We start from the raw sequence: 14,448 nt of genomic DNA, 5'->3' as shown, positions 1-14,448 counted from the left end.
CCGCCACAGTAAAAAGGTGTAAGACTCCAGACTGAAAGTGTTTCGGGTGTAATGCGCACACATGGTGCGCCAACCCAATCATCATAGTTACACAACTGAGGTCATGCCGGTCAGATTTACCTCTAAGCAACCAATGTTGTTGGAGTTTTTAAAAGTGAAGACTGAATTGAGAGCGACTGCGGAACCAACATATCAAATGTGGGGAATATGCCCTACCATGATACTAATCCGGCTCAAGCGACCCAATCTTCTGTACTTGTGTATCTGTTATAGAGGTTCGCGTGTGGTTTATGTGTGCGTGCGTGATATATGACTTGGGTGAAATGTTTAATCTGTGGATACGATACACTGTATGTTACGGCTAATGTCCTTTTTTATTCCTGACAGCTTAGCGTGTGCATCTAGAATTCTTAACCTAGCAGCGATTCACGACAAATCATCGTCTCTGCCCCCCTACCCTATAACATCTTTTACTATTAGCATGTATGAAAAAATGACATTCTTCTATTTCTTGGTTGGTATTCTCGAGGGGACCGACTCGGCCTTGGTTGTCGTTCAATGGTGATTAAAAATCAGGACCTTTCCAAGATTCGTACTAGATCTTAAAGCTTGCATTCCAAACAGGGTTAACGAGATTTAGAGACAAGCCTTTGACACTTTAGGCTGGATAGACATGCGGCTGGTACTATACCCTGATTACACCACGTAAATTCATGATTGGAATCCACCTCACACTCAAGGATCTAACTACATATGCATAGAAACCAAACATTCTTTCATATCTAATCACAGAAGCATGCGACACCACTTGGGTTGCAGAAAACCATCAATGATATCACTAGTATATACAAGAACCAAACCTGATTGACTCTACAGCAAACTTTCTGTGTATTGTAACATATACACGATAACTTCCCATGGGCTGGAAATTCTCTGAATTAGTCATCACTTTACCATCCTCCCCCTTTTACAACTTATATTCCTGTTGCGCCAGGCAAGTGAGCTTCAAACCCTGTCTCCAATAACATTACTCCTTTAGTATGAGGCTGCCTAGATTGCTCTTTCAATATGTATTGTCTCCAATCAATTGTTGGTATTACGATACATCGAACTGTAGCCATGCGTGACAACAGTTGATGAATTGGATCAGACGGTCTCCGAGACTTTCAAGTGCCGTGCCATAGTGGGTCACAGGAGGAGTAAAGACAGGAGACAGCGAGGGCAGGTGATCGGTAGACTGCCTTAGACAGCTAGACAGTTATCTATCAACTATGAAAGAGACACTCCCACGCGTGACCTCCTCACACACAAACACACAAGACTGGGGGCATGGAAATATGCCAGCACATGTGGAAGTCAGAGTTCAATCAGGCCAGCCAACACTGAGACTAGCCCTGCCCCAGCTACCACTCCAGAGGACACTTGAGTAGGGAGGAGCGGGTTCGCGCTCTGCTCCAGTTTAAGCAACAAACGATGATTGGCTTCAATGTACTTATCCTCCATTTAGCCAGGCTAGTCAAGAGGGCCACACAGACACTAGGGGCTTCCAAGGTCCTATGATTATCGAATGAGGCATCGTGAGGAACTAGCATTAGAAATGTCAGTGATAGTTAAAATACAAGAATCATAGTAGTATTGCCCATTCACACGACAGGCACTGCAAAATAATGTTGGATGATTGCATCGTGGTGCCCAGCGTGAATAGTTGTCTCTATGCCTGTAAAACTGTTCAGTATGGTGTCCCATTAGTTTATATTGACATGTGGTGCGTTACTCGGAGCATTTGTTCCTCAGCACCAAGCAGCTCCAAGGAGCAGGTCTTCTTAGCGCTCCCGTTGAAAGAACTCTTAGATAAGTCATAATTGGTTAGTGCATAACTGGTGTCCGCAGTTAGAGATAGTTCTAGATAATGTGCGCGATACTCCCGTAGTAGTCTTTATCATACAGCCACCTGACTAATATCTTGCTGTGTCTGAACAACAACTACGCACATATAAAGCGTAAACACCTATATAGGTTATCTATCATCTCACCTTAGACCAAGACTGACCATGATACGTATGGAAGACAGACTCTATGTACCCACTCTCCCTCTCCACATGATTTGGTACACATCTTTCTTAAACCAACATACAGTTTTGTTATGTTACAGCCTTTGATTAGCTAAAATTTACTTAAATATATATGTTCAGCTCATCAATCAGCACCACAGATACCCGAGGACAGCCGTTTAAAGGACTTTAAGCCTCTTGAAGTAAAAATGTCAAAGATGGAAAACAATCCGGTTTTTTAGAATTTTTCGGCCAAATGTGGAATTTAATAGAGTTAAAATACTGTGACATACTTTAATTTAGCGGCTTAGCGCAATTTATTTCCAAAGACTCATGTTGCTATTGAAGACTCAAAATTTGAGCCCTCAGTCTGCATTCCTGATTTTAACAAGCTGAATCATTCGTGACTTAAGATATTATCGTACAACTTGATCGGAGTCCACCTGTGCCCGTAAGGAGCATCCACAAATGAGATTGGGATTCGACGCTTATGTGATTTTGGAAAAGGAACCACATGCGTTGTATATATAAGTTTCTTACCACGAGCTTTGACAGTACATGTCAGAGCCAAAAACCAAGCCGACATATTGTCCATCCCAGGAATCGGTCCACTAGAGCTCCGAGTATATCTATGTTTGGTCGTGGCACAGGAATCGTTTAATGGCCTGAGAATTAGATGAAGAGTGCGGCGCTACAAAAAACATTTCTTGCCGCGAAAATTGAAAGGTCCCAAGAGACACAGTGTGGCCTTCTGCGATCATTCGTTAAGAATGGAACCGAAGTTTGGAACCACCAAGAGCGTCTTGCGCTAGAGTCTGGTCCGCCTGTCGTGTTCGGGAAAGAACCCCCTGGGCAACTCCCTAGATAGCTGAGACAATCAAGGGGGAGAAGAAGGGCCTTGTACAGAGGACGTAGTACTCATATCTAAGTACCATATTGGTCACTCTGACAGAGCTCCTCTGTAGAGATAGAGGAAAATCTTCCAGGAATGGACAACGACCATCGTTCCAAATCAAGGGCCTCCAATAATCTAATGCGTGAGGACACGGTGGGTGTCCCCCATGAGTAACAAGATCTGCTCCAGCTCCTCAAGACAACCATGGAGGACAGAGAGGCAGTCAGTGTGCTGGAGAGTGTGGTGAGTGAGACGTACAGAAACAGGGCCCAAACACACACACAGTCCTACAGTTAGACACACTTTATTATGAGCGGATTACTGGACATGAATCAGCAGCTTTCTGAAAATGCTGAACATACTAACTTCTCATTACGTTCGGTCTCATCATTATAGTCTACCATAGTATCCTAAATATCTTGTCTCTAACCTTCAAAATGCTGAACATACTAACTTCTCATTACATCCTCTCTATCATCATTATAGTCTACCATAGTATCCTAAATATCTTGTCTCTAACCTTCACTCTTGTGTTACCATACGAGTCATTTACCAGACACTCTTATCCAGAGAGACTTAGTCAGTACATTCAACTAAGTTTATCAGGAAAAAACAAACCACACATCTCACCTATTCTTTCTAAAAATGTCTCTTCTCACAGCTGGACCAGATGTGCACAGGTAAGACAGCTGACCTGGGTGAGGTTAAGGAAGCGTCTCAGATGCAGACAGTCCAGGCCATACTGGACCTTCTAGAGCATTCCGACTCCAGCCCGACACCCTCCCTCCTCAGTGATTCCAGCCAGACACCCTCCCTYCTCAGTGATTCCAGCCAGACACCCTCCCTTCTCAGTGCCACTCATCCCATTATCAGTGCCATGGATGGTGAGACACTGAGCAGTGAATATTAGTTGACTAGTTGAATATTAAGTGCCAGTTCAGTTCACTATCASAACAGTCTCTAGCAGTTGCATTTATCAGGAAAACTGGCATCTCACTYCATGAACATTTTATTTTCTCAGTCCCCACAATGCCCTGAAAACCACTTCCTGTTTTACACCATCTGTGAATCTTTATTTCTCAGGAATGACAGATGAGGGTCTCTCTGTGTTAGGATCCTGTTGCAGTCCTCCAGTCTTACAGGCCCTGCAGATCCTGGTGCGTTCACACTTCCCCTTTTGTTACACTTAGCCTGGTAAAAAAGTCTGATTACTTCTTCAGAAATATTGTACTGTGTGACCTGTTCACCACTTGGCTAAGCTAAATAAAGGTTCAATTCATCCAATAGTTGTTTGGAATAGATTAAGGGCGGCAGGTAGCCTTGCAGTTAGAGCGTTGGGCCAGTAACCCCACTCCCTGTGGGTGCCGGGATATGCAACAAACAGCTTTCCATTACACACTTGTGTAACAGGACAAATATAAACACCCCCAAATTATTATTACAATACTTCATTCTCCATTTTGAAATTGTCATTGCAACTTAGACACGACATCGCAGTATATAATCATATTCCTGTGCTGCTTGTCCTCCAGGTGCAGCATGTGGCAGCAGGGAGTGGAGAGACCCTCTCTCTGAGAGATGCAGGTCTGGCTGTTCTGACTGAGGAGGAGGTGTTTGGGAGGACAGAGAGTCTCTTTGGTCACTCTAAAGTTACGCTGAAGAGAGARGAGRACACACTGAGGACAGAGATGAAGGACCAGCCTGGATACCTTCCTCTAGTCATGAGTATCACTGTGAAAGGCCTGGCCTCTTTAGTGTAAGGAGAGAGACTGAGTAAGAGAAGGAGGAGCGGTTTCCTTTCTCTCCGGCAACTGAGTTAGGAAGGGCGCCTGTATCTTTGTTGTGACTGGGTGTATTGACACACCATCCAAAGTGTAATGAATAACTTCACCATGCTCAAAGGGATATTCAATGTCTGCTTTTTCTACCCATCTACCAATAGGTGCCCTTTGCGAACCATTGGAAAACCTCCTTTGTCTTTGTTGAACCTGTGCTTGAAATTCACTGCTCGACCTTACAGTTAACTGTATGTGTGGGGTAGTCATTCAAAAATCATATTAAACACTTATTGCACACAGTCCATGCAACTTGCGATTTTACTCCTGAACTTTAGGCTTGCCATAACCAGGTTATTTTTAATTCCTTTGTAAACATTTGGAAAAACAATTCCACTGTGACATTATGGGGTATTGTATGTAGATCAGTGGCATAGAATCTCAATGTAATCCATTTTAAAATCAGGTTGTAACAACAAAATGTGAAAAAAAGTCAAGGGGTGTGAAGACTTTCTGAAGGCACTATTACCGGATGACGTTGTCATGGCCAATAGGAGTGATATAACCTTACAGGATCAGTATTAAGACTAYACCCAAGAACTGTTGAGTGTTTTAAAAGCCGGTATTCAATCCAAGGCGCGTTATAGAGTAGTGCACTGGACAGCTGACAATGATCCTTTTAAAGGCATGTTTTTGTTTGTKGAGATTTGYATTCASGGCAAAAGGTGCATCAAGCGTAAAATTACCTTTAAAAGTCACGTTATTATAGAGCAGTGCATTACACGTATCTTGGATCCTGGCCTAAAACTACTTTCCCCAGAATGGAGGCATTAAAGGCATTTCAGTTCGAAACTTCAAAAGTTCAGCGTTCCATACGTATTATATAATGTTTTAAAGGCAGATTGTCCTGCTTAGCAAGAGAACAGCATTCACAGGTAATCCTTGAATGTCGGCTTAAAATCGGTGTACATCTCTATATTTGTAACTGTGCGATTCTTGTCACTCTTTTCAGTGGAATTACCAGCTTGATTAGTTTGTTACCCTTTTCCATGGGATTTTCTTCTGCATTGGTAAGTTGACAAGGACGGTCTTCATTTATTGCTCGTTTATTCTGGTCAGGATACTAAACTTACACCATTTTTTATTATACGGATTGTTTCTCCATCTACAACACTTGGAGAACATAGACATCCAGGTACTTTCCTTTCCTGGAGTTGTAGGCAAACCTCTCTGGACAACGCTGCTCCACCGCTGCTCACTGGGTTGAGGCAAACTCCTCTGGACACGCTGCCACCGCTGCTCACTGGAGTGTTAGGCAAACCTCCGGACAACGCTGCCACCGCTGCTCACTGGAGTGTAGGCAAACCTCTCTGGAAAAACGCTGCCCACCGCTGCTCCCGGAGTTGTAGGCAAACCTCCTGGAAAACGCTGCCCACCGTGCTCACTGGAGTTGGAGGCAAACCTCTTGGACAACGCGCCCACCGCTGCTCTGGAGTTGTAGGCAAACCTCCTGGACAAGCTGCCCCTGCCTCACTGGAGTTGTAGGCAAACCTCTGGACAACGCTGCCACGCTGCTCACTGGAGTTGTAGGCAAACCTCCTGGAAAACGTGCCCACCGCTGCTGTCAGACTGCCCAGGGTCGAAACGTAGAAAATTCACTTGGGAGCAGAGCAGCATGTTAGGATTTCCTTTCCATACTTGGTGTTACACGCCATATATTCAGGTCACTCTAGATAAGTTGTCGTTAAATGACTACAGTACATTTAAATGTAGAAATGGCAAATGATTGGACAGTTGGTCGACTCTACTGCTTTAGAAAAGAAGTAAAGAGTAGTTTGGAGGAAAAGCAGGGGGTCTGTACATGGTACTGTTATGGACCGAACATCAACTACGAGGCTTTTCAGGGAAAATGCCCCCAGAAAACTACGCTGACAAAATATAAAAACAATTTCAAAGATTTTACCGAGTTAGTTTCATATAAGGAAATCGTTCAATTCTAAATAAATTCATTAGGACCATAATTCTATGAATTTCAACAACTGGGATACAGAGTATCATTGTTGGTCACAGTACCTTTAAAAGTAGAGTTGATCAGGCGTTGATTTGTGGCCTGTGGAATGTGTGTCCTCTCTTCAATGGCTGTGGTGAAGTTGCTTGAAATTGGCGCGGAACTGGAACACACCGTTCTACAGTTGACCCAGAGCATCCAACATTGCTAATGGGTGAATTGGGTGAGGTTGCAGGCCATGGAAGAACTGGGACATTTTCAGCTTCCAGGAATTGTGTACAGATCCTTGGGATATGAGGCCGTGCTTTATCATGCTGAAACAAGAGGTGATTGCGGCAGATGAATGGCACAACAATGGGCCTCAGGATCTCGTCACTGCATCTCTGTGCATTCAAATTGCCATCGATAAAATGCAATTGTGTTAGTTGTCTGTATCATATGCCTGCCCATACCATAACCCCACCACCACCATGGSCCACTCTGTATACAACGTTGACATGAACAAACCGCTCACCCACACAAAGCCATACACGCTGTCTGCCATCTGTCCGGTACAGTTGAAACCGGGATTCATCCGTGAAAAGCACACTTCTCCAGCGTCCCAGTGGCCATAGAAGGTGAGTATTTGCCCACTGAAGTCAATCACGACGCCAAACTGCAGTGAGGTTAAGTCTGGTGAGGATGACGAGCACGCAGATGAGCTTCCCCGAGACGGTTTCTGACAGTTTGTGCAGAAATTATTCAGTTGTGCAAACCTACAGTTTCATCAGCTGTTCGGGTGGCTGGTCTCAGACGATCCCGCAGGTGAAGAAGCCGGATGTGTAGGTCCTGGGATGGCGTGGTTACACGTACATGAGTTTCTTGATATGCCACTCCTGTCAGATGGATGGATTAAATTGGCAAAAGGAGAAATGCTCACTAACAAGGATTTTAACAAATGTGCGCACATAATTTGAGAAACTTTTTGTGCGTATGGAACATTTCTGGGATCTTTTATTTCAGCTCATGAAACATGGGACCAAAACTTGACATGTTGCGTTTTATAGTTTTGTTCAGTATAGAGATGGTCTTCAGTAAGTATTTATAACCATCGACTTATTCCATATTTTTTTTTATAGCCTGATGTTTTTTTCCCCCTCACCCATCTAGACACAAATACCCCATAATAAAAGTGAAAACATGTTAAAAAATGTTTTCAAATTGACTGAAAATGAAATACAGAAATATCATTTACATGAGTTTTCACACCCGAGTCACTATTTTGTAGAAGCACCTTTGACAGTGATTACAGGTGTAAGTCTAAGCACTTTCCACACATGGATAGTGCAACATTATTTTCTAAATTCTTCAAGCTCTGTCAAATTGGCTGTTAATCATTGCTAGACCACCATTTTCAGGTATTGCCATAGATTTAAGTTCAAACTCTAACTTGGCCACTGTCTTGGTAGGCTTGCCATAAAGGGGTTGAATTCTTATCGACTCAAGACATTTCAGCTTTTAGTTAATTTGTAAAAATAAACAATTCCACTTTGACATTATGGGGTGTTATGTGCAGGCCAGTGATAAAAAATCTAAATGTAAATCAATAAAACAATTCAGGCTGTAACAACAAAATGTGTGAAACGTTGAGGGTTGTGAATGCTTCCTGAAGGCACTGTAACTACTGACATTTAGTGAACTAAGCCAAATGGTTGTTTCCATTGACTAACATGGAGACATTTCTACCGTTGAAATATTATTTTCTCTTTTTTTAATAAACAAATTTACCCTTCTGTGAAACAAATTAAGTCACATTTTTTACACACTCCGGATATGATAAATATTACCTGAGATAAGTTCAAGTTGTAAAAAAAAAAACAGTTATTTTATTTGACACATCTGAAAATACAAATGTTTGCTCTGTTGAAATTGTAAAATATATAACTTTTAAGTAGATATGGCAATTGGTTAAAAAACAGTTAAGTTTCAGTAATATCACATCAAAAAGGGATGGTTCTCTGAGATGCAGTACGCTGTCAAGGTCCAGACGAGTATCCTGGAAATATTACTCCAACATAAAACACAGCACCATACAGACCGRGCTGACAGAGTACTGACCCAACTGGTAGACCGTCCGCTGACAATACAATGGAATTAAAAGTAGACTCCTCGAGATGGCGTTGCAACGAAGATATAGAGATGAGCAAGATGCAAGACTATGCTCTCATACAGTCACACAAAGTATCTGCGCATGTGCACTTCACACTGCTACAACGTGGTAGGTACGGGCCCAAAACAGCGGAGTAGTTTAACCTCGCACTTCAACGCTCCCTAGTTGTCGAGGAAATGGATCCACTACGTCTTAAACTTTGTGCATGCAACGTCATCTCGCTGAGTCGACCTTTAGAAACCATTCACAATCTCGTAACAAAGAAAGCGACGTAACAAGGGGGGGGGAAATTGTATTAGCCTACATTATTGTCTCATCCAAAAACAGCAACAAAGACCTTTATCTCACAGATGTGGTGTGATATTACCATTTCTGTCTCTCAGCCCTTAGTCTGCCTTAAAGAGAGAACATGGCTGTTATTCTACATGGAGGGTTCAGAGATGACTTGAAGGATGACGTGAGACCATGTGTGCGTCCCCAATGGCACCCTATTCCCTACGTAGTGCACTACTTTGACCAGGGCTGATAGGGTACTACTTTCACTGGAGCCCTAAGGAATAGGGTGCCATTTGGGACGCAGGGCCAGGAGATGAATACTGTATGAAATGTAAACTGAGAAGAGTTTTAACACACTGAGGTATCTCATCGTCACAAAGCAAGCCTCCTCGCATCTGCTTTCAGAATAAATACTCCTGTATTATTGTTCTAAACGTTATGATAAATATTGTAGTAGTTGTGAGCAACCAACAGTGATAAAATAAAACATGAATATTTTTTAAATATCCTCAACTCCATGATTTTGTTTTCTCGTTCCATATCCATAAGAACAGAAAGGTAGTCAAGTTCAAGTTAGAATGTTCAATAAATAAAGTACTTCCTGTGTATTGTGAACATTGGTTCTATTCCGAATGGCTCCCTACTCCTATGTAGTGCTGGTCAGAAGTAGTGCACTACATAGGGAATAGAGTGCTATTTGGGACATATCCAGAGTGTTGCATAGTGTACAGATGGGGCTGTGGTGCAGAGCAGACTGAGCCTGGAGGGGCTAGGCAGGGTGGGGCTGGGCTAGGAGGGTGGGGCTGGGCTAGGTGAGGCTAGGCGGGGTGGGGATAGGCTAGGTGAGGCAGGGTGGGCTGGGGCTGGGCTAGGTGAGGCTAGGCGGGGTGGGGATAGGCGGGTGGGGATAGGTGAGGCTAGGCTAGGTGAGGGCTAGGCTAGGCGGGGTGGGGCTTGCCGTTGTAGTAGGCTAGGGTGGGGTGGATAGATGCTGTATATAATACTGAACAAAAATAAACGCAACAAATGTAAAGTTGGTCTCCCAGTTTCATAGCTGAACATATAAGATCCAGATGTTTCAGACATCACCAAAAAAACTATTTCCTCAGAGTAAGTGAACAACTGTGCTTTACTCCTATTAGTGAGCATTTCTCCTTTTCTCAAGATAATCCATTCCACCTGACAGTGTGGCAGATCAAGAGTGATTAAGCAGCATGATCATTACACAGTGGCAACCTGGTGTCGGGGGACCAAAAGACACTCTAAAAATATCTCAGTTTGTCACACAAAAAAACACAATGGTCCCACAGATGTCTCCAGTTTTGAGGGAGTGTGCATCTTGGCATTCTGACTTGCAGGAGCTGATCCACCAGAGAATTGAATGTCACATTTTTTCTACCATAAACCGCCTCAACTCGTTTAGGAAATTTGGTCAGTACGTGAACCGGCCTTCACCAACGCGACCACTGTGTAACCACCCATCCTGACCTCACCGGCTGCTGACCTGCAGGCATGTCGGACTGACCAGACCTCATGAAGCAAATCTGCGTGTATAAGCCCTTGGGAAAGAACGCTCTGAGCTGGGCCGGCCCAGTGGGACCACACGCGGCAACGAGCGGAACAATGGAGTCAATTCGGAGAGACAGTCCTGTAAACTAACCGTAATGTGAAATTGTGTATGTAGGTCGTTTTAATTTGTGAGTAAGGTTAGATATAACTGAGAAACAAGCGACGTGGTCGTTGTCTGATGCGTGACGACCAGAGTTGACCGCCACGGCGTGCAGATCTGACGAAGAGGTGGCCAAGATGCCTCCGTTCCAGAGAAGACCCTTGGTTCTTGATTTGGTGCTCAGGGAGTGGGCCGGCGCGCCTGAAAGAACAGATGATCACATCAAACCCCCTGGCTCTTATGGGAACCACGGTCCCTGGGTCGTGATTTCCACCCCCCCGTGTGTGTGTACTATCAGAACAACTTCAGCTCCTATGATTAATAGATGCTCACCCCCTCCCCACCCTCGCATCCTCACCCCCGCTCCGCAGACCCTCACACCCACCCATCACCTCTCTCTCCGCCGTCACCAGTCACCTACCCAGACTCCCCTAAAACCTCGACCCTCACCAAGACGCAACCGACACGACAAGACGAAACCTAACAACCCAAAAACTTCACCACAACCAAACCGCATACTACGACCCACAGATGTACACCAGTCACAAACCACCCAAAAATGGCCGTCTAAAGCACAATAACTATGGAATCGTCACCGAATTATAGGCGCAGCCCGATGGGTGCTGCATAAGGGCGCTCATAAGTCCCAGATCCGAGTACCAGAATGAATCAATGGCGCTCCTCAGCTCGTACATCCTGTAGTAATGTCCAATATTCAATTTCAGTCAATTTTAGGTAAAGTTCCACTGCACATAATCCACTTTCTCCCTCAATGCGGAAAACTGTGGAATTGTAGCTTCAGCTCTAATTCCTGCCATTAACATGAATTGAAACTGAACTCTCGGACCCCAGCCAACCGTGCGCTGGTTAAGCGACAACTCTTTCTAGTGCTCAGTGTTACTCACTGGGCCCCAGCATGCGGGCGGTGGTCCTGCCAGCCCAGTAGGAGCAGGCCAAATAACCAATGGGCGGGCTGGCAGGTGAAAGACGGACAGGACCGAAAGGTCTCAGTTACACTCCAGCTGAACTGGGAACCCACATTAAGCCTCAGAACAACAAAGCTGCTCCACTCGGCGCCTATGCAGCGCTCAAGGCCATGTGTCCAGAGTTAGTCAAGTTAAAACGAAGATCAGTCAGTGTCAGTAGGGCTGTACCGGCGACTCCTTGACGCTCTCATCACACCGTACCTTCTTCAGTCCTGCTCCATGAATGAGAGAGGGAGAGAGGAGGGGATGGATGTGTAGAGTTGATGGTCGGGGAGAGAGGCAGTAGGTAGAAGAGTTGAATGGGGGTGCGGTAGAGGTGTGGTGAGGTGGGGATGAGAAGGTCGAGGCTCGGGAATAGTAAATGAGTGGATGTAGAGCGCGAGACCGGGTGATGCATGAGAGGATGTGTTGAGTGGATGCGTGGGTGTTTGAGTAGAGAGTCGTGTGTGGATTTGAGGAAGGTGGGGAGGGTGGATGAGTGATGGAGATGGGATAGAGATTGAGGGAGAGATGTGACTGATTGGAGAGTGGTAGTGGTGGGTTATATGATGCGAAGGCAAGGAGCGTGTGTGTTGATGAGTCGTGTGTGTTGATGGAGGGTCGATGTGTGTTGATGGGATCGTGTGTTGATGAGGTCGGTGTGTGGTATGATGGGTCTGTGTGTTGATGGGTCGTGTGTTTGATGAGTCGTGGATGTTGTGGGTCGTAGTAATGTGATGGGTCGTGTGTGTTGATGAGTCGTGTGATTGTTGATGGGTCGGTGGTGTGTTATGGAGTTCGTGTTTGATGTCGTGTGGGCGTTGGATGACGTCACTGAACCTGATAGCCGTAAAGTATCAGAGAGCGAACAGAGTATCTATCGGACAAAGAGAGAGGGAGAGGGAGAACAGAACAACACGGAAGAGGAGAGGAGGGTACCGTTGTAATTCTTTGAAGGTGTTCCTGATCAGACGTGTACGTGTGATTTTTGTGTTGTAATGAACTGGGTACTTCAGTGCTCAGCTCGCTCTCAGATGTATGTGCCGATCGTGCTCGCTCTGATGCAAGTACGTCGCTAGTTGTGTAGATGAGGCTCTGTGTGGTGAGGTTGATATTGTGTGAGTTGTCCGCAGCGTCGTCACCCCGATATCGGTGAGGGTCGATGCCTTTGTTTGTGTGGATGTGCATAGGCTGTGTTGGTGTGTTGCCTGTGTGTGTGTGATGTGGTGGTGTGTAGATGTCGCTCAGGTGCGTGGTAGTAGTAGCTGACTTGACTGTAGTGATATTGTGGGTTCTGTGTGTTGATGGTTAGTGTGATGACTGCTTGCTGTTTGCAGCTGGCTTCTCGATGTCGGCTTGACTGAGACCAGCATCTGACTGTAACGCTGTGTTGATGGGTATCAACGCTACGATGCCGGTTATCTGAACTTGAGCACGTACAGATAGCTGTCCGTGCTAGACTTCGTATTGACTACACGGAGTCGCCCATCAGACACCACATCCGACACTGACCCTAGTATCTAAAATAGCTACATCGACACACGAAATGGCCCTGATTCAACACAGCGACAACATCTTCCAGTAGTTGTGTGTGTGCAATGTCCATTCAACGACACACAAACCCATCAAACACACACAACCTCACACACAACACACACAACACACACAGCCCATCAAACCACACACAAACCACAACTCCACAACAACACCACACACACACACACACCACACACAACCACCACACACACCACACACACACACCACACACCACAACACACCCATCAACACACATGACTTCGATCAACACCACACGACCCCATCAAACACAACACACACGACTACACACACTCATCAACCACACCACGACCCATCACACACACGACCTCAACACACACGACTCACAACACACACGACCCATCACACACACACGACCATCAACACACACGACCCCATCAACACACACGACTCATCAACACACACGACCCATCAACACCAACGACTCATCAACACAACGACCCATCACACACACGACTCATCAACACACACGACCCATCAAACACACGACCCATCAACACACACGACCCATCAACACCACCGACCCATCAACACACACGACCTCAACCCACACACGACCCATCAACCACACACGAACTCATCAACACACACGACCCATCAACACACACGACCATCAACACACACGACCCATCACACACAGACCATCAACACCACACAACCATCAACACACACGACTCATCACACACCACCTCAACACACCACGACCCATCAACACACACCGACTCATCAACACACACGACCCATCAACACACACGACCCATCAACACACACGACTCATTCAACACACACGACCATCAACACACACGACTCATCAACACACACGACCATCAACAACACGACCCATCAACACACACGACTCATTCAAACACCACGACCTCAACACACACGACCCATCAACACACACGACTCATCACACCACCGACCCATCAACACACACGACCCATTCAAACACACACGACCCATCAACACAGCACGACCCATCAACACACACGGACCCATCAACACACACGACTCATCAACACACATGACTCATCAACACACACGACTCATCAACACACACGACTCATCAACACACACGACCCATC

At 45.4% G+C, this 14,448-nt stretch overlaps 1 protein-coding gene across 1 annotated transcript; it reads left to right on the top strand.

Moving 5' to 3' along the window:
* Nucleotides 1–3,131: 3,131 nt before the first annotated feature.
* LOC112078088 (gasdermin-E-like) lies at nt 3,132–5,023 on the top strand. Its single transcript, XM_024144429.2, has 4 exons — nt 3,132–3,189; nt 3,608–3,830; nt 4,030–4,103; nt 4,479–5,023. The coding sequence occupies exons 1-4, from the start codon at nt 3,151–3,153 to the stop codon at nt 4,704–4,706; spliced, it is 564 nt and encodes a 187-aa protein (XP_024000197.1). The 5' UTR covers nt 3,132–3,150; the 3' UTR covers nt 4,707–5,023.
* The last annotated feature ends 9,425 nt before the right edge of the window (nt 5,024–14,448 follow it).

This window comes from Salvelinus sp. IW2-2015, unplaced genomic scaffold (genome assembly GCF_002910315.2).
Source record: "Salvelinus sp. IW2-2015 unplaced genomic scaffold, ASM291031v2 Un_scaffold5240, whole genome shotgun sequence".
NCBI lineage: Eukaryota > Metazoa > Chordata > Actinopteri > Salmoniformes > Salmonidae > Salvelinus > Salvelinus sp. IW2-2015.
Note: the sequence above shows the minus strand (reverse complement) of the source record. Positions and strands in the feature narration are given on the sequence as shown.